The 25,921-nt window shown below is 46.0% G+C and overlaps 1 protein-coding gene and 1 long non-coding RNA gene across 6 annotated transcripts in view; one reads left to right on the forward strand and one right to left on the reverse strand.

Annotated features, from left to right (window-relative positions):
• The window catches only part of CCDC180 (coiled-coil domain containing 180), a 67,583-nt gene extending 60,054 nt beyond the window's left edge, over nucleotides 1-7,529 (reverse strand). For 3 of the 4 annotated variants that reach the window (XR_012127242.1, XM_073227301.1, XM_073227299.1), the window contains exons 1-7: nucleotides 7,431-7,529; nucleotides 6,916-7,008; nucleotides 5,508-5,698; nucleotides 2,656-2,744; nucleotides 1,428-1,537; nucleotides 226-351; nucleotides 7-117 (exon numbers count right to left, since the gene is read on the reverse strand). Coding sequence is in view for 3 of the 4 variants with exons in the window: in XM_073227301.1 (XP_073083402.1) it covers nucleotides 7-117; nucleotides 226-351; nucleotides 1,428-1,537; nucleotides 2,656-2,744; nucleotides 5,508-5,698; nucleotides 6,916-6,984 (696 nt within the window). In the remaining variant the exon portion in view is untranslated. The other variant, XM_073227303.1, reaches the window with a different exon arrangement.
• A 13,738-nt stretch (nucleotides 7,530-21,267) lies between these two features.
• LOC108410107 (uncharacterized) lies at nucleotides 21,268-24,688 on the forward strand. Of its 2 annotated transcripts, XR_012127248.1 has the most exons (6): nucleotides 21,268-22,072; nucleotides 22,163-22,230; nucleotides 23,341-23,466; nucleotides 23,625-23,746; nucleotides 23,958-24,093; nucleotides 24,382-24,688. It is a non-coding gene; the product is annotated as an uncharacterized lncRNA (long non-coding RNA). The 2 variants fall into 2 exon arrangements; XR_012127247.1 differs by lacking the exons at nucleotides 21,268-22,072; nucleotides 22,163-22,230 and adding an exon at nucleotides 22,314-22,463.
• The last annotated feature ends 1,233 nt before the right edge of the window (nucleotides 24,689-25,921 follow it).

Raw genomic sequence — 25,921 nt, forward strand, 5'->3', positions numbered from 1 at the left:
ACTCACTTTGTCGGTCCGGGAGAACTCAAGCAAATGTAGTTTCTCATCCAGCTCCTTTATCTCCTGCTTCTGGAGCAAGAATTTCTCAGCCACCTGATCCCACAGCTCCAGCAAGGTCTGTGCCGAGACACCTGGGTCAGGTGAGAGAACAGGCGGCGGGGGGGTGGGGGGGCGGGGAGGAGCAGGACCAAGGTAGGGCAGAGCCCGCCACAGAGGGATGCCTACTTGGATGGTGTAGTCTTCAAGGTTGTCATTTTCCACCTTTTGGAAGAGAGAATTGATGTCTTGATCAGACTCAGCCAGCTTTTTTATAAACAGTGTTCCTGGCTCCAAGATGAGAGGTTCCATTTCCTAAAACAGGCCAAGGGCGATGGCTATGGTATCAACACCACTGGGGCAGAAGGAAGCCCCTCTGTAATGTGGAAATGCCAGCCATAGTCCTGTCTCAAAAGTAATAATAATTACCTAGCTCTAAGGAGTTAAGGCTTAGTAATAAGTTCACAGGCAGAGCATAAGAACAGCCACCATTTATTTCAGGCACACACCATGCGTGGGGCTCTGCTATATGCTGAGTCCCCATCCTCAGACTCACTTGGTACTCATCACAGCTTATGAAGAAGTTGCTGACATCAGGCTGGCCAACGGTTGGGGCTCAACAAATATTCATTAAAGTGGCTAATGAAAGAATCCCAAGTTTACTTCAGATGAGGAAACTGAGGCTCAGTTACATTGTATGGCCAAAGACTCAGGGCTCATGGGTGACAGTGGAGCTCCCGTCCAGCTGGCACACATGAGGAAAGGGCTGCACAGTCTGGGGGAGCTTCCTGGTGCTTTGGGTACTGAGCCAGCTCCAGGAGCAGGGGAAAGGCAACAATCAGAGGAGACCTGGGGAGAAAGTGCTGAGTGCCGTGTGGGGCTCAGAGAAGACCTGGCAAGGCAGAGAAGGGCCTCACCTAGGGAACACTCCAGGGGCCAGTGTGGTTAAGAGATGGAAGGTCAATGGAGAGGAACAGGGAGACAAGCGAGGGTGGTGTGCCCAAGGGCCAGGCAGCACCGGCTGTAAAGCAGGGGTGGGCGAGGGACTAGGCCATATGGCCTCTCACTGGTAGGACTGAGCAGGGAGATCAAAGCCTGCACTTTGGCATTAGACCTGCAGTCCAGTTTCCATTTAGCCCCTTATGTGTCAAGTCAGACAAGACTTTCTGGGCCTCTCCTGTAAAATGGGAGTAATAACAGTACCTGACTTATAGGGCTATGCTCATAACAAGCACTCATAACTAGACACTCAAACATGGCTACTATGATTTTACCTACACCGTGGTGAGCACAGAGGACCTCCAAGGTGTCGGGAAAGGAAGGGAGGGAGCAGTGACAAGCCAGGATTTGGAGTGGCCCAGGAACAGAAGGGGAGAGAGGGGGCTTCTTACCATCCCGATCTGAGCGATCTCCTCCTTAAACCTCCCCAGAGCACTCTCATAGCTCCGCTTCTTGTAGTCCCCTTGTGCTTGAAGGGTGATGCTGCTGATCTTCTCCGGAGCTGCGGAGAACAACAGAGGTGACAAGGCTACCCTCGGAGCTCCAAGGCCAGGGGACAGTGCCCAGGAAAGGCAGCAAGGCAGAGGGGGCCTTGGTCAGGGCGTAGACCCCCCACACAAGGCCGGCAGTGTCAGCAGCTTAAGGAAAAAGAGAAGATGAAGGTGATCCATGAGTACTATAGGGAATGAAGTCTTGCATATACAGTTAAATGCTGGAAAAAAGTTCCTAACTGGTATTTATAGAATGGAACTATTTATGTTTTTTAAAAGTTTCACAGACACAAATACATACACAAGTAAGAATAAGCATCACTTACATAGCACCTTACATGTACCAGGCATTGCTCTGCTTCCATTACTGCGCATGAAGAGACCAAGGGGCAGGTTCTATTTATTGGCTCTATTTCGCAAGTGAAGACACACAGAATGGGGCTTAGGAAAAGTACACAGTGGCCGAGCAGGCGTTTGGACATGGGCCATCTGCTATAGGGTCCGCACTCTCACCTGTGCTCTGTTGTCCCCAGAACTGTGTGGGAGGCTGGACATCACGTGGTTTCGTGGGGTGGGCACTCTTGGGAGAAGAAGGGGTGCTATTGTGGAGGGAGAAAGTTTACTTTCTGTTTATCTCCTTCCTTTGTTTTTCTACAGTGAGCATGTATATTATTTTTACTTCTTAAATCGTACAGAAAAAGAGCTTCCATATTGGGGTAAAGTCAAACCAGGACAATATAGTATGAAGGGAAAAAATGTAAATTGAGAAATCTTCTTGTGAAATCACGGTACAAGAAGAAACATCTTTTACCCACTGACTTTCATCAGTAAATGCCATGGCCCAGCATCCCCTTCCCCTCTCCCAGCTTCCTGTACAGGAAGAAGGCAGAGGGGAGGGGGCTCAGGGGAAAAGGCCCAGGGAAGGGGGTTCCGGGGAGAAGGCCCAGGGGAAGGGGTTCTGGGGAGAAGGCCCAGGGGAGAGGGTTCAGGGCAGGAGGCCCGCTTTGCGGCTGAGCAGAGGAACACAGTGGGAGCTTTAGGTACTTCCATACTGGAGCCTCCAGGAGATCCTCCCGGGGCTCTCTCTGGCTCCAGCCAGGCCTGCCCTCGTAGCTGAATGGAGGCTCACCCACAGTGTCCATGAGGCCCCGGACTTCTCGGGCAGCAATGGTGCTCTCACTCTCTTGACCTTTTTCCTTCTTGGCTATTTTCTTTTCCCTGAGGCACAAGCAGAGGGGAACAATAAACCTCCAGCCCTCTTGCCCTCTCAGGGTAGCTCTGGCTCATGAGGGGATCTTCAGAGGGACCCTGGGTGTCGGCAATAGCCCAGGCCCTCCCAATTCCAGAGAGCCCCAAGGCTGTGCCAGTCTGCCAACAAACACTGCATGGGCACCTGCTGCCAGCAGACACCACAGTCCTTAGACAAGAAGTCAGGGCCTGTCCTCAGGAAGCTTGCTTCCACTCTGGCTGCAAACCAAATGTGGGTGGTAGACAAGAGCCATTTTCCGCATACAGAAACTGAGGACCAGAAAGGGTGGGACCAGCCTGGGAAAGCCAGGCTAGTGCTAAGCATTCAGCATTGGCTCCTTCAGCAACCCAGCCTATGAGGCAGCTGGAGTAACCACTGTCCAGTACAGAGGAAGGGGACTTAGATTAAGCCACTGTACAAAGCAGAGCTGGGACTCCCAGACCTGTGCATTTACACAAAGTCCAAGGTCCAAGGGGTTTGGGGTAGAGAGAGCTGAGATCCCAGGACAAAGTCTCAGCAGGAAGGACCAGGGTGGGTGAGCATGACCTTAGCTTTAGAATAAAAGTCCCTAAATGCACGGTCCACGGGGCAAGCAGCACAGAGATGCAGCAGTTCTCAGGGATGCCTGCCATTCCTCAGGGCCCTTGTGTGTGCAGCACTTTCCAGTCATCTTCTCGTGTTGTCTGCACTGCAGACCCACTGACAAGGAAGACATCAGGGCCTGGGCACAGTGGTGGGGCCCAGGCTGACTCTCCAGAGGTGAGGCTTTCAGCCTTGTCCATGAAATGCCCCTGCACTAAGAAGGGCCCCATGAGGCTGGGTGCCCTGACTACTGGAGCTGCTGATGGCTCTGGCTTCTTGGCCATTGGACCTGGGGCCTTGAGAGCTTGATTTACATAAGTGGTGATCCAGCCCATCGTGGGTCCCTCTCCCACTCATCCAGAGGCCCTGCCCTGGGTGAATGAATACACAACTTGACTGGCTTTGAATGGTGGAATTTTCAGGAAGAGGACAAGGCACCCCAGAGAGACAGTGATGCTGAGTTAGTGACCACTTTTGAGGCTGGCAGGTTACAAACACATCTCTCTTCCTGCCACAGGCCACAGGGAATTGTGCTCTGGATCTGTATCCAGGCAGAGCTGGCTTTGTCCATCTGTCCCAGGAAGCTAACACAGCACAACGCCAGCACCCTCTATGAAAAGTGCTTTCTTAAACACTGTCCCATGGGTGCCAAGAACTCCTGACTGATGCTGTAACTGGTAACGAGGATAATGGGTGGTTCTAGGCTAAACCCTGGGGAAGAGGAGACCCTTGGGAGACACAGGTCAGCTCTCAGCCAGCTAGGAGAGGGTTTGACCCTTGTGGGAGGTGGAGTCATGGCCAGGTTGTGGGCCCATCCTCCTGGGAGGCAGGGGAGCATGGACAGGCTCCAGCTGTCTGTGCTTTGGGATCCCTGCATTGGGCCTCAGGCACATGGGCTGGGAAAGCTGGCCTCCAGTCTAGGCTTGGGGGAGCAGTGGGTTTGCCCATCTGTAGATAGTGAAGGGTGCTGAGGGTCAAAAGCCTTGAGAGTTTTCCCTGGGAAAAGTCAAAGATCAGGTCAGGGCAGAGATCTTTTCCCAGCATTTGGTCAATCCCTGCCCCAAAAGGGGTGAAAAGAAAACAGGTAGAGATGAACTGACTTCCTGTCCTGAAGTCTCAGACCAGAGAGGGGTTAATGGCTAATGCAGAGCTTAAAGAGCCAAACGCAAGCTCAGCTTCTGCTATGTTCTCCTAAAAGCCCTGTGAGAAAGATGAAACGCCTCCTTGTCCTTGTCTTTCTCCTTGCCTTTCTTTTTTCCCTATATAAGGAATCTGAGCTCGGGAGCTGGAATGGCATGTGCAGGAATCTCAAGTTCACCTTCTCCTGATCTCTCTGCCCAAACCCCACATGCTCCCATCTCAGAGAAAGATGCCTCCACTGTCCATCCAGACAGGTCAGGTCAGAAGCCTAGGACTCTCAGAAGCCCTCTCCTCCCACCCAAGCCATCATCTAGTTCAGTGCATTGTTTCCAAAATGAACCTGAAGTGCCCTCCTCTCCCTCTTGCAGCCCCACCAAGCTTCTGTGGACAGCACTGGCCTCCTGCCTGGCCTCCCTGCTGCTTCTTGCAGCTTCCTACATTCTGTGCACAGCTGCCAGAAGGCCTGACAAATGCAAGTCAGCTGCTCACTTCAGTAAAGTCCAGAACACTGACGATGGCCTGCAAGCCTCTCCTAGCCTCATCTCCCGCCCCTCTCCCAAGGCCCACTGACTTCTTCAGTCTTCTGGAGCAGATCAAGCCCTTATTGCCTCAGAGCCTGGCCCCAGGCTTCCCTTCCCTCAATCTGGTGTCAGCTGAGGCTCCTCCACAGAAAGCTTTCCTGACTCCTGTCCCACCACTCCATCCTCTGTGTCAGAGCCCTCTCACCTTTGGGGGAACCTTATTTATTTACCTCCAATTCCAGGAAGGTGGGATCCCCAAACCCAGTGCCTGGCTCTAGGCACTCGATCAATAATTACTGAGTGCAGAGGGGGCTGATGGGAGGGAGAAGCAGACAATCCTGCAGAGTAGGCATTATTACCTCCCTCTTTCAGGGAGGCACCGTAACTTCATTCCTTTCTCGGTCACTCATCTGGTGTGAGCTCTTCTTGAGGCCTGAAGACTCTGACACATCCCCAGTGTGGGCATATGGCCTGGACCATAGGACCTACCTGTAGAGAACAGGGTTTTCTGTGACCCAGTCATTGGGTAGGCTATGCACCCACTTCCGCTGCCGAGGAGCCATCAGCTCCCCTTCAGGAGTATCCACCTTCTTCATCAAGGGTTTCTTGCCATTCTTCGCAGTCACAGAATGTTCCACAGCCCGCTTCCTGGTGGCTGCCAGGGAGCGGACTAGCTGCACCTGAATCCATGGAAGCTCTTGGTTAGGGGATCAGCCCCAGCACCCTCAGGCTGGCCGTATGGTCTTAGAAGGTCGACTGGGACCCTACTAGCAGGGTGGCACCTTCCAGGGAGGCCTTCACCCCAGGAGGGACCTCCACCCCCCCCCACCCTGATCCCCAACCAGCAGTCATTCACCCACTTCTAGAAAGATGCTTTAGTGAAAACTAAGATGATCTGTCCCAGCATTTTTTATAATCAAAAGAAAGTGGGAAAATGGAGCTGTCCAATAACACGGATTGGTTGAGTAAACATGGTATGACCCTTCAAAGGAATGTTAGGCATTTATTAAAAATGAGACTTAAATAAAAATTTTTATGACATGTGGAAATGCTTATGGTATAAAACATATCAATTAAAAACATAAATTAAAAATTATAGCAAAAATTATACAGTATGATCTCAAAATTCTAAATGCATAGAAAAATGACTGGGAGAAAATATGCCAAATATTAAGAATGGTGCATTGCTTCCATAGAGCTGGATCCTGAGAGTGATTGGTTTCTTTGGTCTCTTTACATTTTTATCATTTCCAAGCCTTCTACAGAGAGCATGATTTAGGGCACAAAGAATGAAAATCCCTTGTAAATAAGCAGTACAGAACTTCAAAGAAAGGGTTTGAGTCTGCGTATTTCTTTTTTGACATCCTTTGTTTATGCAGTTTTTTTAATAGATGGATGAGAAATTATATGGTTGTCAAAAGGGTGTTATTTTAATACATTATGGGAAGTCCTAAATCCACAACTAGGCAGCCACTGAACATGAAGTATATGGATGTCTATTGTGTGGGAAAGGTCTGTGAAATACTGTTAACAAAGAAAAAAAGGTTTCAAAGCACTCAGTTTTTAACTGAAAAAAATCAGAAAAGCTTTTATGGATAGGAAAAAGACCCAGGGCACCCAATGGTTAATTCTGGCTCTCTCTGAGTAATTTAAATTTAATTAAAACCTTTTAAATTTTCTTATTTTCAAGAATAGACATTCTAATTTTGTACTCCTACATATTCAGAACCAGTAAGAATTACTTTTAAAATCAAAGCAATTTCGAAGCCCTTATTTTATTAGAGTCCCAGGCAAGGAAGCCTTCAGAGGGAAAGGAGTTGGGGGGGAGCAAGGGGAAGTCTGAGGAGCAGAGGGAAAAGGGGGGTGGGAAAAGGGGGGGACAGAGGGATAGGCCTACCTCAGCCTTGAAGATCTGCTGGTAGACTTTCCCGTTGGGAACCTGGGTCACCTTTCCCACTGAGGACATCTTGGCGCTGGCGGGATGCCCCTACTGGTAAGCCACCGTCCAGGAATCACGTCTAGGTTTTGATCTCATTACCACCCAGAGGCTGAGAAACCGACCTACCCCCGCGCCCCACTGCCCTCCGCGACAAACACACGTCTTCCCCAGAGAACATGGCCCCCCAGATCCGGGATGGTGCGGGACCCACCTGAGGCCGGGACTCCTTTACTCTGGGAGAAACCTCGGGCCCCTTTCCACCCTCAGAGTTTTCATTTTAAACAAAAGGACGAAGGGAGGGACGAGGCAGCACAGCCTGACCCTGGCTATGCTAATTAGGCACCTACCTTCAGCTGAGAAAACCCCGGCCTCCTCTCAGCCCTCCCACGCCCACCCCAAGCTCCCGAGGAGCGGGGACAGCCCCTGGCAGCCCCTCTAAGCCCGGTCAAACGGATGGAGGCCCTGCGCCCCACCTTCAGAAAGCACTCTCGGGTCAGCCAGGGCCTGGCCCGCCTTAACGGCAACGGGACGCGCTCGGTCTCCGCGGCAACGCAGAGGGGAGGAGCCCCGCTGGTCCCGCCCCCATTCCTCTCCGCGCTGAGAGGGGGCAGGCCTGGAAACCCGAGCTCCGCGCCGGGAGTAGGGAATCTCGGAGTCTAGCCCTTCCCTCCCTACCCGTTTCTCTGCGCCAGGGGTACGTCGGGACTGTGGGGAGCGTCCGGAGCAGCACATTAAATGTTCTGAAAAGTCGTAGGAGATGTAGCTCCGAGTCACTGCGGTCAAGCAAATCATCCTATCTTCTTTGCATTGATTAAAACCAACCTCTGCTGGGAAGTAGCATAGAGCAGTGCTTGGCTATAAGAAGCTGAAAGCGTGTCTAGGAGGCCATCTCCTTGTCAGATTAAGAGGTTGAAGGTCCTAAAATTCAGGCCTCGACGTTTGAATGGAATTTAAAAAAGGCTAGTTTACGTGACATTTTGAGCTCCACTCATCCTAATTTATGTGACACTTTGAGTTCCACTCATCCTACCCACCACTGCCACATAACCCTCCTAAAATCTAGCTCAGACCCACCCACTCCCCCGCTCAAAAGTACTTCCCCAACACCGCAGTACCTGCCTGATCCAACCTACATTCCCTGGACCTCCTCAGAGGCCGCCACAAGTCCTGGATCCAGCTGACTGGATTTGTGTGTTGAAGCACAGGATACATACCAAAATGTATGGAAATCATAAGAGTATAGATCAAATATCCAAAGGGAACATGCCTGGCAACCATCACCCGCAACAGGTAGAACATGACCAACTCTCCAGGAGCCCTCCTCAGGTACCCATCCCAAGTCACTGCCCTCTCTTCCCCAAGGGTGACAAGTATCCTAACTTCTGAATTAGTTTTGCTTGCTTTTGAACCTTATTTAAATGGAATCATACAGAATGTTTTTATGTCAGGCTTCTTTCATTATGTTTGTAAGTTTCAAACATATTTTTAAATATGGTTCTAATTCCTTTTTATTTCCGTATAGCATCCTATTATAAAACTATAACCCATTTTATTTATCCTTTCTGTCCATTTTATTTATCCTTTATTGATGCACATTTGGGTTGCTTCCAGTTTAGAGAATTACCAACTAGTGCTGTTCTAATATTCTCTTGCTCAGTGAACCTATATGGAGGCATTTCTATTGGATATTTATCTAAGAGTGGAATATTTGGTCATAGAGTATGTGTTAAGTCCATCTTTAGGAGATAATACCATGGAGTTTTTGAAAGTAGTTGTTGGGAGTTTACACACAGCAGTATTTGAAAGAGTTCCAGAAGCTCCACATCCTCATCAACACTTGGTATTGTCAGTGGTTTTTATTTTAGCCATTCTGATGTATGTGTAGTGGTGTTTTGTTGTGGCTTTAATTCACATTTTCCTGATGAGTAATGATGTTGTACACCTTTTCATATATTTGTTGGACATTTGGTTATCTTTTTGTGAAATGCTTAGTCAAATCTTTTGCCCATTTTTTTTTGGCATATTGTCTCTTTTCTCTCATTAATTCATGGGAGCTGGTTACATATCCTATAGGAGGCTTTTTCCACATAAACGTATGACGTGTTTATTCCCATTTTGCTTTTGCCATCTTCCTCTCTTGAAGGTGTCTTTTGATGAAAAGTTCTTAATTTTAGTAAAGTCCAATTTAGTAATTTTTGCCTATGGTTGGGTTGAGCTGAATTGGAAATTTTCATGTGTTTACAGCAAGAAACTATGTCCATTTGAAAGTAAAACTGATCGAAACAGAGCTTCTTGGAAGAAATGAGAACAGAGGCTCAGGTAACCAACATGAGGGGCTCCCCTCCCCAGGCCCACAGAGCCGTGAGCTCAGAGGAACTCAGTGGAAACCCTCACCCAGACAGTTTGAATCTTTTGGGTTCTCAAATAATAAGGACTTGCACTCAGACCCCTCCCATTATTCACAGATTTCTCCTCCCTTATTTGCTTTCCCCTCCTCTCCAGAAGAGTTCCTGAAAGCAGAGACAATTCACTGAGCCAGGAACTGCTAATCAAGGGAGAGTGGAGGCTGGAGGCTGGAAAGGGAGCAGGGGTGAGAGGGGAAGGAGAACTGGGCAGGGTGAAATTTTGCTTCTAACTCAAAGTATCTTTAAAAAAAGTTCAGTCTTGTCTTGTCTAGATTAAAAAGAAGAGAGATCTGTTTGGTCCATGGGCAGCAGGGAGCAGTTTTGGTGAGTAGGAGGCCCTGGTAATAGAATATAGTGGTAGTGGCGAGGTTCATCCAGAAGGGCTTGATAAACTGGCAGAATTAGCAGTCCCTGGCTTCCATGCTGGTTCATCTTGCTGGCACTTAGCTTCCTCCAGGCTGTGAGGGTGAATGGGGTTCTTTTCTTCCCTAAAGCAGCCAGCCTGTCCTCAGGGAGCCAGGCTCCTGTTGCTCTTCCTGTCTTTATTGCACCTTCAAAGGGAGGCACCCTGCCTGCCCCAGGGATGGGCCTGGTGGGAAATAGCTGCCTAATCTTGGGTCAAAGTGGCTGGACGAGGGACAGATATGTATGCATTCTGCAGCTTCCCACTTTCCCTCTACAGCAGTCACTGCCAACCAGTCACAGTCAGGATTCTTACCTGGGTGTGTAGCTGGCAATGACACATGCCCTAGATGGCTTATAAGAAGCTGGGGAACCAATGGATTCTTAGTGGATCCTTCCAGAATGGAAGTCAGAAGCTTCATGTAAAAGAGAAATTGAAGTGTTACCACCCTGCGCCCTGTTGGATGGGGATGGCACCTCGGGAGTCCCCTTCCCAAGTGGACGAAGAAAGAGTTGTGCAGGGGGTGTCCTGAGAGCTACCCTGGGGAGGTGGAGCCTTTGGCATGGCCTCAGGCCTAGACTGGGGGGCAGAGACTCCAGTGGGGCTGGGGCAAACAGGAGCCTCTCAGCTAGGCTCCCAAGATACCCTGTCTCTTTCAGCTGTAAGATGACTAAGGTCTTAATAATGTATAACCTGCTGACTATGGGTGATGATGCTGTGTTGTATAATTAAAATTTGTTAGACAACTTAAATGTTCTTTAATATATATTTATATAAATACATAAATTCAGCAACCTCATAGTAATTTTTGTTCCTCTTTCTGAAGGAAAAAAAAAAGGAAAATAAAAGAAGAAAAATCAGTCTGATAATGTTAATACATGAGATCACAGGGAACTACCACAGAGGTAAAATCACATGAGGGCAAAATTCTTCCTCGGTATTTTCTTAGTTTAAGAAACATTTCCCTGAACAGGAAACTACTCTAGCTCCCTACTAAACCCAGAATCCAGGAGCCAAATGACAGGAATCCAACAAGACAGGGCATGAATTATGTGGTAATAATAATTCACACTCACCATGGGGGAGCATGAGAGACCTGGTCTGTGACTGCACAGTGATTTTCTTTAAACAAACAAATATATTTACACAAGATATTTAGTGAGGTGCACTGATTTTTCCTCTCTGGGAGATTATAATATCCATATTATTTAAGTTTATCTGCATAATTTAATGTTAACTCACATGATTGGCTGTGTATATAGGAGAGTGAATTAATGCGTGCAGAAACCCCAGGGGTGATTATCAGCATCACGTGGCATAGTTGCTTTCACCCCTCAAGCAGACTGCTTGGTTTTCAGCAAAAAAAAAAAATCCATTCTTTCATTCTAAAAATGGAACTTGCTATAAGATAACCAGAAAGAAGTACAATTTTACTGTACCCGTCCTCTCAACAGCTCATATGCCATCACTCTCAGGGACCACCAGTCAACAGCAAAGGAGTAGCCTGCTTCTCTTCTGGAGTTGAACATTTCAGGTGCTGAAAATATAGAAAAGTTAGGTCAGTTTTACTCCCTGAGGTATTAACAACTCTATCTTCCTAACATGTTCCTCCAAAGGTGAATTATCAGGGCAAAAAGCATAAACACTTCTATGAAGCTTTATCATCCATCACTAGATTGCTCACAGCAGGCAAAAATCTCTAATTTTCTAACCTCTCTCAACAGCCTCATTCATCAACCAACACACAGTCATGTATTGACCTTACGAACAATTTTTTTTCCTATTTAGATGGTGTACTCATTCAAAACTGGATCCCACCAGCCTCAAGTGGGCAGGTGACCCTACAACCAACAAGGCTGAGATCATGTTATGTGTCGTCCTGGTTTGGAAAGTCTGTGTCAGAGGCTCTAAATTCATATCACTGATGCAAGTAGCCTCGGATTCGGTGCCCTGCACACTGGACTGGCTCTCCATCTGCATCGCCTGTGAGAGGCAAGGGTGGCACTTACAGCCTGCTATGGGGGGTGAGGGAGCGGGACTAGAGGGCCAGCACTCTGAGCAATAAAAGGGTTCACATTGTCGGCAGAGGAAACTTGCATGTTGTGACATAGATATTTGAAAAGACTCCAACAGAGGACACAGCCAGTCAATTCTACCCCCAGTGGGGGCCCCCTAGTAATGCATCTGCTAAGCATTTTGATGCACCAGGAAGCTTCTACATTTTCTTCCAAGAGCACACCAGCCCTTCAGGGGCAGCGCAGGGAGAATGAAGCACAGAGTGGTGCCACTGCCTTCCCAGTACTGAGCCCTGCAGAGAGAATGAATGGCCAGCGATGAGTCAATTCCACAGGACCTGGCTGCAGTCCCCAACTCTGGGACTGTGTGCCTCCTGGGTTCAAAGCCTGCCTTTGCCACTTACCATGACCTGGACCGAGTGCATTGGCTGAGCTGGAGACTCCTCATCAGAAGAACCAGAATAATAAGAAGGCAATCTTTACAGAGGTGAGAAAGTAAATGAGATAACACATGCCAAAATCTCAGCATAGTGCCTGGCACTTGGAAAGTGCTCCAAAAAATCAGGCACTCTCTAGAGAGGTAAACACCCATAATGATGGGAATTTTACCTAGTCAAAAGCTATACTCGGTTGACCCAAGTCTCTGATAGTGAAGTCCTGACTCTGGGCAAAAAAAATTGGTATAACATGGGGTCTGCACTCACAGATTTGCTCTGTTCAATGCACTCACGTTCTAAGTAAAATCCTGTGGCTAACATCCATTTAGAGGTAGAATGTTGATTTTCCAATTACAGGACTGGCCTGCCCATAAGAGGCATGTGGTAGCAGGACTGAGTAGGCTCACCCCCTGGTAAATTCCCCCTTCAATGCTTCAGGGCATCCTTTCTGCAAGTTGCAGCTCCCCAGGAAGTTTGGGAGGCAATGGCCTTGATCCCTGGGTGCCCCCACACACTGGATGGACTTCATTTCCACTCTCCCTTATCCGTGGCTCACAGCAAGCCCTCTTAGGTGGGCCCCCAGGTGACAGGTGACAGTCTTCTTACTAAGAGTAGCTGCAGAGGATTTTGAGGGATAAACATACCATTGTGCTAAGAGAACACCTAAGAGAATGAACTTTATAATAAAGCTGTGTACTCTGCCATCTTGGACCATCTTGGACTTTCTGTCAGTACTCTTTTTTTCTCCTCTTTTTTACTTTATTTTCTGGCATGAAGACATTTAGATATGTGTTCCTTCATTCAAAAAGCACTGAGATTTTTTTCGGTTGAACATTAAAAGAAAAATCATGACAACCTGCAAAAACATAACAGATGGGAATTCTTTGAGACCTCAGAGAACTGAGAGCCCAGAGCAGGGAAATACAGAGGGTTTCATCAACCCTTCTAGAAGATTCCCCTGAGACTAGGAGAGAGGCTAAGTTTGCTTCAAAAAAAAACCCCATCAATTATGATGTTTGGTTTTAAAGCATTTCGATACCTACATTCAGAGAAGTAAATAAACAGAAAGGAAGAACTTATCACATAGTTATAAGCAAATGGCCACGTAACCATTACATGGGTGAGGCCACAGAATCTTGACCCCACCACTATGTCCTGTCCTGCTGACAATCCTCAAATTGACTACTATCTGGAATTTATGTTAGGAATTTTCTTGCCTTTCTACATAGATTTACTATCTACTTATGCATTTCTACACAGTACTTTAGCTTTGCCTATTTTAGCAATATGAATGTTATATGTACATATATGTTAGATCTTTCTCCTTGTTTTCTTTGGTGTCTTGCTTTTCTTGCTCAACAGTATTTTTTTTTGGTATCATTAATCTACAATTACATGAAGAACATTATGTTTACTAAGCTCCCCCCTTCACCAAGTACCCCCCACATACCCCTTCACAGTCACTGTCCATCTGCGTAGTAAGATGTTGTAAAATCACTACTTCTCTTCTCTGTTTGTTAAACAGTATTTATCCAAGTTGCTGCACAGAGTTACACTTTGCTATATGAATATCTGTCATTCACCTACCTATCCTATTGTTGACCACATTTGGGCTATTTTAACTTGGGAGTATTATGAACACAGCTCCCAGGTATAGTCCTGAACTGTAAGATGTAAAGATGTAAGGCTCCTCTAAGTTCACACATTTGTAGGGTACTTTCCTGGGAAGGGAACTGCTAGAGATGGGATGTGTATCTTCACATATGCTAGATAATGCCAAACTATTTACCTAAGTGGTAGTACCGATTAACACTATAACCAGCCATGGATCAGAGTTGCTTTTGCTCAGTTTCCTTATCCACACTTGGTATTAATTGACCTTTTGATTTTTGCCAATCTAGTGAGTGTGGAATAGTCTATTCCTTGTGAAAGAACATTCCTTGTGGTTTAAATTAGCATTCTCCTAACTACTAATAAGCTTGAGCACATTTTAATGTGTTTATTAGCTATTTGGATTTCCATCATGTGGTTTTCAGATTTTAAAACATCTGGAGAGTAGATTCTGGTCAGGACATAAAGAAAGGACCCCAGATCTAATCTACAAATTTAATGCAATAGAAATAATTCATGGAATTCACAAAAATTATTCTAAATTTCATCTATACAAAACAAGTGTGAATAACAAAGTTTTTCTTAAGAACAGAAAGACTTGCATCCCAAGTATTAAATTATATCATAAAGCTACAGTAATAAAGACTTAAGTCTATATGATAGAGATACTAGTACATAAATATATTAGTTTATGATGAACATATTTCAAATCAGCATGGAAAGGGTCTTATTTAATACAAGGTCTCAAAACAATCATTTAATAATCTAACAGAAAATAAGAACAGATCCTTTACCACGTATCTTCAGTCAAGCTCCTATACAACTGGAATGAGTAAAAAATGAAACTATAACAATAAAAAAAATACTAGGTAACAATATCTAAGGTCTAACGATAAATAAGAAGGTCTTGTTAAGAATGCCATCAACGGTAGAAACTATAAAGCAAAAAGACTGATGGCTTGGTGATGATAGAAAATACTTTTTTATGTAATAATGCCATAAGAACAATAGCAAACTAAAAGGTAGGAAATTATATTTATAACACATATGATACATTATAAGTTAATATTCCTAATATATAATGGGCAAGAATTTTTTATATAATCAACAAGAAGTATCAGAATCAGATAAAAATATTAACACCCTAATAAAAATGGCAAAGAACATGAATAGGCAATTTACAAAAGTAGACAGAGAAATGCAATTCTAACATCACAGTGAGTACTATTCTAAATGATCTTTTCGGGAAGACTAAAGATATTGATGTGCAGCCCTGGTGAGAATGCAAGGAAGTGAATAACCTCAGACATTTCCAAAGCAAATGAGTAGAAATCCACACGAAAGTTCAGGGGAGAAATGCATTGGTATATATACTACCTGTTGACCAGAAATTTTTTTTTAAGGACTATTTTTTTTTATTTTTTATTTTTTTTTATTTTGGTATCATTAATCTACAATTACATGAAGGACATTATGTTTACTAGGCTCCCTCCTTTACCAAGTCCCCCCCACATACCCCTTCACAGTCACTGTCCATCAGCATAGTAAGATGCTGTAAAATCACTCCTTGTCTTCTCTGTGTTGCACAGCCCTCCCGTGCCCCCCACACACTATACATGCTAATCGTAATGCCCCCTCTCTTTTTCCCCGCCCTTATCCCTCCCTTCCCACCCATCCTCCCCAGTCCCTTTCCCTTTGGTAACTGTTAGTCCATTCTTGGGTTCTGTGATTCTGCTGCTGTTTTGTTCCTTCAGTTTTCCTTTGTTCTTATACTCCACATATGAGAGAAATCATTTGGTACTTGTCTTTCTCTGCCTGGCTTATTTCACTGAGCATAATACCCTCTTGCTCCATCCATGTTGTTGCAAATGGTAGGATCTCTTTTTTTCTTATGGCTGAATAATATTCCATTGTGTATATGTACCACATCTTCTTTATCCATTCATCTACTGATGGACATTTAGGTTGCTTCCATATATTGGCTATTGTAAATAGTGCAGCGATAAACATAGGGGTGCATCTGTCTTTTTCAAACTGGAGTGCTGCATTCTTAGGGTAAATTCCTAGAAGTGGAATTGCTGGGTCAAATGGCATTTATATTTTGAGCATTTTGAGGAAACTCCATGCTGCTTTCCACAATGGTTGAACCAATTTACATTCCCACCAGCAGTGTAGGAGGGTTCCCCTTCCTCCACAACCTCGCCAACATTTGTTGTTGTTTGTCTTTTCGATGGTAGCCATCCTTACTGGTGTGAGGTGATATCTCATTGTGGTTTTAATTTGCATTTCTCTGATAACAAGTGATGTGGAGCATCTTTTCGTGTGTCTGTTGGCCATCTCAATTTCTTCTTTAGAGAACTGTCTATTCAGCTCTTCTGCCCATTTTTTAATTGGATTATTTGCTTTTTGTTTGTTGAGGTGCATGAGCTCTTTATATATTTTGGATGTCAACCCTTTATTGGATCTGTCATTTATGAATATATTCTCCCATACTGTAGGATACCTTTTTGTTCTATTGATGGTGTCCTTTGCTGTACAGAAGCTTTTCAGCATGATATAGTCCCACTTGTTCATTTTTGGTTTTGTTTTCCTTGCCCAGGGAGATATGTTCAAGAAGAGGTCACTCATGTTTATGTCTAAGAGATTTTTGCCTATGCTTTTTTCTAAGAGTTTTATGGTTTCATGACTTACATTCAAGTCTTTGATCCATTTCGAATTTACTTTTGTGTATGGGGTTAGACAGTGATCCAGTTTCATTCTCTTACATGTAGCTGTCCAGTTCTGCCAGCACCATCTGTTGAAGAGACTGTCATTTCCCCATTGTATGTCCATGGCTCCTTTATCGAATATTAGTTGACCACATATGTTTGGGTTAATGTTTGGAGTCTCTATTCTGTTCCATTGGTCTGTGGCTCTGTTCTTGCGCCAGTACCAAATTGTCTTGATTACTGTGGCTTTGTAGTAGAGCTTGAAGTTGGGGAGTGAGATCCTGCCCCACTTTATTCTTCCTTCTCAGGATTGTTTTAGCTATTCGGGGTCTTTGGTGTTTCCATATAAATTTTTGAACTATTTGTTCTAGTTCATTGAAGAATGCTATTGGTAATTTGATAGGGATTGCATTGAATCTGTATATTGTTTTGGGCAGGATGGCCATTTTGAAAATATTAATTCTTCCTAGCCGGAGCTTGGGATGAGTTTCCATTTGTTAATGACCTCTTTGATTTCTCTTAAGAGTGTCTTATAGTTTTCAGGGTATAGGTCGTTCACTTCCTTGGTTAGGTTTATTCCTAGGTATTTTATTGTTTTTGATGCTATGGTGAATGGAATTGTTTTCCTGACTTCTCTTTCTATTAGTTCATTATTAGTGTATAGGAAAGCCACAGATTTCTGTGTGTTAATTTTGTATCCTGCAACTTTGCTGAATTCCGATATTAGTTCTAGTAGTTTTGGAGTGGAGTCTTTAGGGTTTTTTATGTACAATATCATGTCATCTGCAAATAGTGAAAGTTTAACTTCTTCTTTACCAATCTGGATTCCTTGTATTTCTTTGTTTTGTCTAATTGCCGTGGCTAGGACCTCCAGTACTATGCTGAACAACAGTGGGGAGAGTGGGCATCCCTGTCTTGTTCCTGATCTCAGAGGAAAAGCTTTCAGCTTCTCGCTGTTCAGTATGATGTTGGCTGTGGGTTTGTCTTATATGGCCTTTATTATGTTGAGGTACTTGCCCTCTATACCCATTTTGTTGAGAGTTTTTATCATGAATGGATGTTTAATTTTGTCGAATGCTTTTTCAGCATCTATGGAAATGATCATGTGGTTTTTGTCTTTCTTTTTGTTGATGTGGTGGATGATGTTGATGGATTTTCGAATGTTGGACCATCCTTGCATCCCTGGGATGAATCCCACTTGGTCATGGTGTATGATCCTTTTGATGTATTTTTGAATTTGGTTTGCTAATATTTTGTTGAGTATTTTTGCATCTACGTTCATAAGGGATATTGGTCTGTAGTTTTCTTTTTTGGTGGGGTCTTTGCCTGGTTTTGGTATTAGGGTGATGTTGGCTTCATAGAATGAGGTTGGGAGTATTCCCTCCTCTTCTATATTTTGGAAAACTTTAAGGAGAATGGGTATTATGTCTTCTCTGTATGTCTGATAAAATTCTGAGATGAATCCATCTGGCCTGGGGGTTTTGTTCTTGGGTAGTTTTTTTATTACTGCTTCAATTTTGTTGCTGGTAATTGGTCTGTTTAGATTTTCTGTTTCTTTCTGGGTCAGTCTAGGAAGGTTGTATTTTTCTAGGAAGTTGTCCATTTCTCCTAGGTTTTCCAGCTTGTTAGCATATAGGTTTTCATAATAGTCTCTAATAATTCTTTGTAGTTCTGTGGGTCTGTCGCAAGTTTTCCTTTCTCATTTCTGATTCTGTTGATGTGTGTTGAGTCTCTTTTTCTCTTAATAAATCTGGCTAGAGGCTTATCTATTTTGTTTATTCTCTCGAAGAACCAGCTTTTGGTTTCATTGATTTTTTCTATTGTTTTATTCTTCTAAATTTTATTTATTTCTTCTCTAATCTTTATTATGTCCCTCCGTCTGCTGACCTTAGGCCTCATTTGTTCTTTTTCCAATGTTGATAATTGTGACATTAGACTATTCATTTGGGATTGTTCTTCCTTCTTTAAATATGCCTGGATTGCTATATACTTTCCTCTTAAGACTGCTTTCACTGCGTCCCACAGTAGTTGGGGCTTAGTATTGTTGTTGTCATTTATTTCCATATATTGCTGGATCTCCATTTTAATTTGGTCGTTGATCCATTGACTATTTGGGAGCATGTTGTTAAGCCTCCATGTGTTTGTGAGCCTTTTTGTTTTCTTTGTACAATTTATTTCTAGTTTTATACCTTTGTGGTCTGAAAAGTTGGTTGGTAGAATTTCAATCCTTTTGAATTTACTGAGGCTCTTTTTGTGGCCTAGTATGTGGTCTATTCTGGAAAATGTTACATGTGCACTTGAGAAGAATGTGTATCCTGTTGCTTTTGGGTGTAGAGTTCCATAGATGTCTATTAGGTCCATCTGTTCTAGTGTGTTGTTCAGTGCCTCTGTGTCCTTACTTATTTTCTGTCTGGTGGATCTGTCCTTTGGAGTGAATGGTGTGTTGAAGTCTCCTAAAATGAATGCATTGCAGTCTATTTCCTCCTTTAGTTCTGTTAGTATTTGTTTCACATATGCTGGTGCTCCTGTGTTGGGTGCATATATATTTATAATGGTTATATCCTATTGTTGGCCTGAGCCCTTTATCATTATGTAATGTCCTTCTTTATCTCTTGTTACTTTCTTTGTTTTGAAGTCTATTTTGTCTGATACTAGTACTGCAACTCCTGCTTTTTTCTCCCTATTGTTTGCATGAAATATCTTTTTCCATCCCTTGACTTTTAGTCTGTGCATGTCTTTGGGTTTAAGGTGAGTCTCTTGTAAGGAGCATATAGATGGGTCTTGATTTTTTTATCTATTCAGTGACTCTATGCCTTTTGATTGGTGCATTCGGTCCATTTACATTTAGGGTGATTATCGATAGGTATGTACTTATTGCCATTTCAGGCTTTAGATTCGTGGTTACCAAAGGTTCCAGGTTACTTTCCTTACTATCTAAGAGTCTAACTTAACTCACTTAGTATGCTGTTACAAACACAATCTAAAGGTTCTTTTCTATTTCTCCTCCTTTTTCTTCCTCCTTCATTCTTTGTATATTATGTATCATATTCTGTACTTTTTGTCTATCCCTTGCTTGACTTTGAGGATAGTTAATTTAATTTTGCATTTGCTTCGTAATTAGCTGTTCTACTTTCTTTACTGTGGTTATTACCTCTGGTGACAGCTATTCAACCTTAGGAACACTTCCATCTATAGCAGTCCCTCCAAAATAGACTGTAGAGATGGTTTGTGGGAGGTAAATTCTCTCAGCTTTTGCTTATCTGGAAATTGTTTAATCCCTCCTTCAAATTTAAATGATAATCTTGCCAGGTAACGTAATCTTGGTTCCAGGCCCTTCTGCTTCATGGCATTAAATACATCATGCCACTCCCTTCTGGCCTGTAAGGTTTCTGCTCAGAAGTCTGATGTTAGCCAGATGGGCTTTCCTTTGTATGTGATCTTATTTCTCCCTCTGGCTGCTTTTAGCAGTCTGTCCTTATCCTTGATCTTTCCCATTTTAATTACTATGTGTCTTGCTGTTGTCTTCCTTGGGTGCCTTGTGTTGGGAGATCTGTGGATCTCCATGGCCTGAGAGACTATGTCCTTCCCCAGATTGGGGAAGTTTTCAGCAACTACCTCCTCAAAGACACTTTCTATCCCTTTCTCTCTCTTCTTCTTCTGGTATCCTTATAATGTGAATATTGTTCCGCCTGGATTGGTCACACAGTTTTCTCAATATTCTTTCATTCTTAGAGATCCTTTTTTCTCTCTGTGCCTCAGCTTCTTTGTATTCCTTTTCTCTAGTTTCTATTTCATTTATCATCTCCTCCACCGTATCCAACTCTTAATACCCTCCATCATGCTCTTCAACGATTGGATCTCCAACCTGAATTCATTCCTGAATTCTTGGATGTCTTTCCGTACCTCCATTAGAATGTTGATGATTTTTATTTTGAACTCCCTTTCAGGAAGGGTCACGAGGTCCATATTATTTAAATCTTTCTTGGGAGTTGTATTAATAATTTTACTCTGGACAAGGTTCCTTTGGTGTTTCATGTTTGTATATAGTGCCCTCTAGTGTCCAGAAGCTGCAGTCTCTGGAGCTGCTCAGCCCCTGAAGCAATGTCGGGGGTTGCAGGGGAGTGGTACTGGTGCCTGGGGGGAGGAAAGTGCTGTTTCCCACCTTCCAGCTGCTGTGCCTGTCTCCACTGCCTGAGCCAGTGGACCGGGCACACTGGTATAAGTTTTTGCCCCAGAGCAGCTGGATATGGATCCCTGCTTTCCACAAGTGGCTGGAATCCCAGTCTCCCTAGGAACTCTGCCTGTATTAAGTTTTCAACCCGATAGTCATACAAGTCTTATGAAAGCACCATGAAATGTAGGTTTGTGCTCCCAGAGCAGATCTCTGGAGCTAGGTATTTAGCAGTCCCAAGCCTTCCACTCCCTCCCTGCTCCATTTCTCTTCCTCCTGCCAGTGAGCTTGGGGTGGGGGAAGGGCTTGGGTCCTGTGGAGTGACAGCTCTGGTACATTAGCCCGTTCGGTGAGGTCTGCTCTTTTCTCCAGTTGTGTGCAGTCTGGCACCATCCTCTTTCCTGTTGCTCTCTCAGGATTAGTTGCACCAATTAAATTTTCTAATTGTATCCAGTTTTAGGAGGAAGCCTCTGTTTCTCCTCTCATGCCGCCATCTTTAATCCCACAACAGCAATTTTTAAAATATGAAAAGTCAGATACATGCTTTTGGAAAATGAATCTGCGCTCCTATGTTTATTGCAGCATTATTCACAATAGCCAAACAAGGAAACAATCTATGTGTCTGATAACAAATAAATGGATAAAGAAAGTGTAGTATGCATATAAATGGAATATTATTCAGCCATGACAAAGAAGGAAATCATGCTCTCTGTCACAACAAGGCTGGACTGTGAAGGCGTATGTTAAGTGGAACAAGCCAAAGACACGCTGCATGGCCTCGTTTACATATGGAATCTAAAACACAAGCCGAACTGATAGAAACAGAATAGAAAAGAGGTTGTGGCAGAGGCTGGGGGGTGAGGGAAGCAGGGGCTTCCTCTACTGATTGGCTGGCCGGGGGGCCTGGACACACACTGAGGGACCAGAGGACAGGACTCTGGTTGGTGGTGGGGCTTGGGTGGGGTGAAGGCAGCCAGGACAGAGCCTCTGGCTGCAGGAGGGAGTGGCTTCTCCTCTGTGGGCCTCTGAGCAAGTCCCTGTCCCTCTTTGAGCCTCCTCATCTGGAGAAAGGAGGGTGATGATCCTGTGGGGCAGGACTCACAGGGTTGGTGATGAGGTTCAAGGGAGGGAGGGAGTGTGCTGGAGGTGTGGGAGGAGAACAAGGATGCCCGTAATATGACACTGAGTCCTCAGGAGACCCTGTGAGGTAGGTGGAGTTGTCCTCACATTTTCCAGATGAGGAAATGGGCTCAGGGAGGCCCGGCCAAAGGCCCAAAGCTGCATATAGTGCGAGCGCTAGAGCTAGGACTGTTCTGGAATCAGAGTGCCCTGTAGGACAGAGTAGCACGGATACCAGCTGACTTGGTAAGATGACCAGGGTCCAAGGTTAGAAGTTTTGGGGGAACATGGGGTGAAGGGACATGGCCTCTCTGACCCCATCCTTGAACTTGGCAGGAGGGGAGACTGCCAAGTTTGCCGTCCTGGAGACAAGCTTCCAGAGAGCCCACAAGCAGCAGCAGCAGGTGAGTGAGTCAGGGAGGTGCTCCAGGTCAGGGAGGCCAGAGGCCTCCAATGGAGAGAGAAGACCTCTCCTCCCTTGAGGCCCCTCTAGCCCTGCCTCCTGCTGCTGCAATGCCTGACGCCCTTCCGTTAGCAGTGACTGGGAGGAGGGCCCGGAAGAGCTGGGCACAGGATTTGGGGTGAGGAGGATCCCAGGACCACACACCCTGTGGCTGCCAAAAGCTGGCCCTAGGAGGTGATTAGAGGGAGCCTGGTGGTCATAGAGGGGGAGGGGAGGGAACTGAGGGGAGGTGCTAAGAGTCCTAGGCTGCTTGCGTGGGACACCTGGGGTGGGCCAGGAGGCTGAGGGGTGTTCAGGAGAGGGTCCCTGGGGGCACCTGAGAGTGGGGGCTCATCGCTATTCCCACATCCCTTCCTTGGCACGTTTCTCACTGGTCTGGTGACGTCGGACTCTGCGAAGGAGGATTCTCTGAGGTGGGCGAGCCTGGGGGTGGGGCAGTGGGGACCAGGATCCTGCGGCCCCACACTGAGCCCTGCGCCCTCAGCAAACATCCTTTCATGAGGGCCTCTCAGCGGCGCCAGCACACAGGACCGTCATGCTTGTCCTGGGGAGGATGGAGGGAGCTGCCTCTGCCGGCTCCCTAGGCTGGTGAAGCAGCAGAGCAGCCTGACCGCCAAGCTGCAGGACATTTTGTCAGAGCTTGACCCGCTCGTCCCTCATGGAGGGGAGAGAGACGTTGGCTCCTCCAGTCAGGCAGCACACAAGCGGCCAAGCAGTCCCTTCCTGTGTGAGGCCCGTCTGCCAGCAGAGAGGGCTGGGCTAGCTCTCAAGTGCCCCCCTCCAGCCGGGGCTCAGAGCCTGTGTTCCAGGCTTGCTCTGCCCCCTGGCTGTAGTGCAACATGAGGAGGGGTGGGATGGAGAGGTGGTAACGGGCTGTGGGGCTTTTTCTGATGGGCCTTGGCTGTCTGCCTTCCCGGGGAATCAGACCAACCTCCAGAAAAAGAGTAAGGGGAGCAGCTGTGGCACATACTTGGGGGAGCGTAGGGGAGTGGAAATCCCAATCCCGCCCTCCCACCCCCCAAGCAAGACACTCCCTGACTCCATCTCCTAGGTTTACTGGGCGAGTTTGACAACAGAGAAGTGGGAGACCCACCAAACTGGCAGGGTGGAGGAAGAGGGCTGGCATCAAAGACAGCGTCCTGGAGGAGGGGCTGTTTACACCTGTCTCTGAGAACAGGTAGGACTGGAGGGAACTGAAGGGGAGGAGGCTTCCTATGTGACCCAGGACTGGCCTCCAGCCTTATTCCCCTCCACCCCCACAATACACCAGCAGCGTACCGCATCCCCCCACCCCCTGACTCAGCCCTATCCACACCTGTTCTTCTCTGGTTCCAGGAATACAAAGTAATGAGGGAGACCTGGCTGCTTCAGAGGGCTGCTAATCATTACAATCTAGAGCCTGAGGAACAATTTGGAGCCTGTTTTCAGTATATGGAGCAACTCAGTGAGGATGAAGGGTGAGGCCAAGCAGGAATTGGGTGAGAGCGGGTGTGGGCTGTCACTTGGCAGCTAACTCCTGAGAGTCGGTGGTCCTGATCCTCTGGTCAACCCCAGACCCTGCTGCATGATGACAGCTGAGGCACCCAGACTCCAGCTGCTGGGTATGCACGGGGAGGGACACCCCGGGTGTGGCTCCTGGTAGGCTTACAGGCGCTACTCTTCCTGTAGCTACAACTGGTCCTACCAGCTGGAGCTCTGGTCCTAGATGCCAGCAGAACACTCAAGGCCGAGAGGGGCTGACCACCATAGAGCTCAGCGGCGAATGGGTGTCCAGGCTACTGTGGCTGAATCCTAGGGGCTCCAGGTACATCTTCAGGCTAAGTGTGGTCTTAGGGAGTCTGATCCCAGCTCTACTGTTGACCAGCCTTGTGCCTGGGGCAATATGCCTTAGCCTTCTGGGAGTCAGTTTCCTACTCTGTGAAATGGGTGATGCTAAATGACTGCTTACATGGCAGGGACAGATGGGTACTGTTGACTTACGGAGCACTCAGTACAGTGCCTGGAGCACAAGATGTAGTTGGGGGGGGGAGTGAGGGGGATGGGCCACGGCCCTGGGGAAAGCCCCCCAAGGTAATTCTTTCCTTCTGTCCAGCTACCAGGCCTCCGAAACAGAGTGCAGTACCAGTGGCGGATCACACTTCTGAGACCAGCTCAAGTAAGGCAGCAGCAGGGACACAGCGGGGGCTCTCATAGGCACTGGGTCAGCCCCTCCTCTGAGGTGAAGAACACAGTGAGCCTTTCTGTGGGGTCTCCTGAAGGGCAGAATAAAAGATGACCCTGCTCCATCCAGCTGCCCTTCTCTAAGGCCTATTTACCTATTGTGGAGGGGTACCGTTTATTTGTTGTGAGCAGTAAATGCTGGATTTGAATATTATTATACTAAAATCCTATTTCTTTTACAGATTGAGTGAGTGATTTTGTTCTTTCACTTTCTATGCTAATTTAAATGAACTACAGACTCTCACATTCCTCCCTGAACTAAGAAATCTTGCATGGTCATCAGCTTATTGTATGTGGAAGAAGACGAAAGGACCAGCCCCCATCCCTGGCTACTGAAGGGAGACCCCTGTGTCCCCCTTACTCTAAAAATATGTTCACTTTAGCATTACTAACCTGGGCAAGGAGCAGAGACAGCCCCTGAGATCTCCTGGGATTTCGAGGTTGAAGGTGCTTTCACAGGCATAACCACCACTGAAATGTGGGTGTCTTGGAAAATAATACTTGCCCTAGGACAGTAGTTGTTTTTCTTACAGTTTTGAAGGAAGAGGGAATATTTTCTGCTTCTCTTGTTGAGGTTTCTTTGGGCAAATATTAGGAACTTGTAGTTCTCTAGTTCAATCTCTGGAGTTGCACCAGCACTAAGTAGGGGGAAAAAATGTGAAAAGATCAAACATTGCATATGGGAAGGACAAGACCAGAGGAAGGGGATTTGCAAATGGACAGGGGCAGCAGGATTTCCCATCCTCGGTCCCCCTCTAGGATCTCTGTGTTCATTCTTTACCCACATTTGGAACCTTTATGGGATCCTTGTCCATGAATTCCTTCTGCTGCTTTCCTACCCAGGGGAAAGATCTGTCATGTGCCTTTTATGGGCCTCATTCCATAAACATTTCTGCTACCCTGAACGGGATTTCCAGCATCCCTACCCTTCCTTGTATAATTCTTTTTAAGACAAAATTTCCCTAGAGGCCCCAGCCTCTCTGTCTGGTACGCTGTGGCCACTCCTCCCCGGCTGGGACCTGATGGATCATGGATGAGTTCCGGTCTGGCCATGGAAAGACCCCATACTGTCCCTTGCTGGCCAAGGTGGCTCAGGGACTGAGACAACTAATAAGCCCAAAAGCAAGTAGGGCTGGTGGGTTTAGTTCCTGAGGAGAATCAATGGTAATCGGCAACTACCTTAAGGGAGACCATTACAGGCCCCTTTCTTCATGGAGCTGCAGCACAGTGAGAGGTGAGCAGACAGTAATCAGATCACCACAAAGTGTAATATTACAAATAACATAACTGATATTTATTGAAAGTTTAGGATATTGAGAGTTAGGATCAGGCACCAGCTTAGGAGTGTTTGTATGTATTAACTCATTTTATCCTCAAAATAATTTTGGATGTTGTGGGTATCACCCACTTTT

The sequence above is a fragment of the Manis javanica genome, chromosome 2 (assembly GCF_040802235.1).
Source record: "Manis javanica isolate MJ-LG chromosome 2, MJ_LKY, whole genome shotgun sequence".
Taxonomy (NCBI): Eukaryota; Metazoa; Chordata; class Mammalia; order Pholidota; family Manidae; genus Manis; species Manis javanica.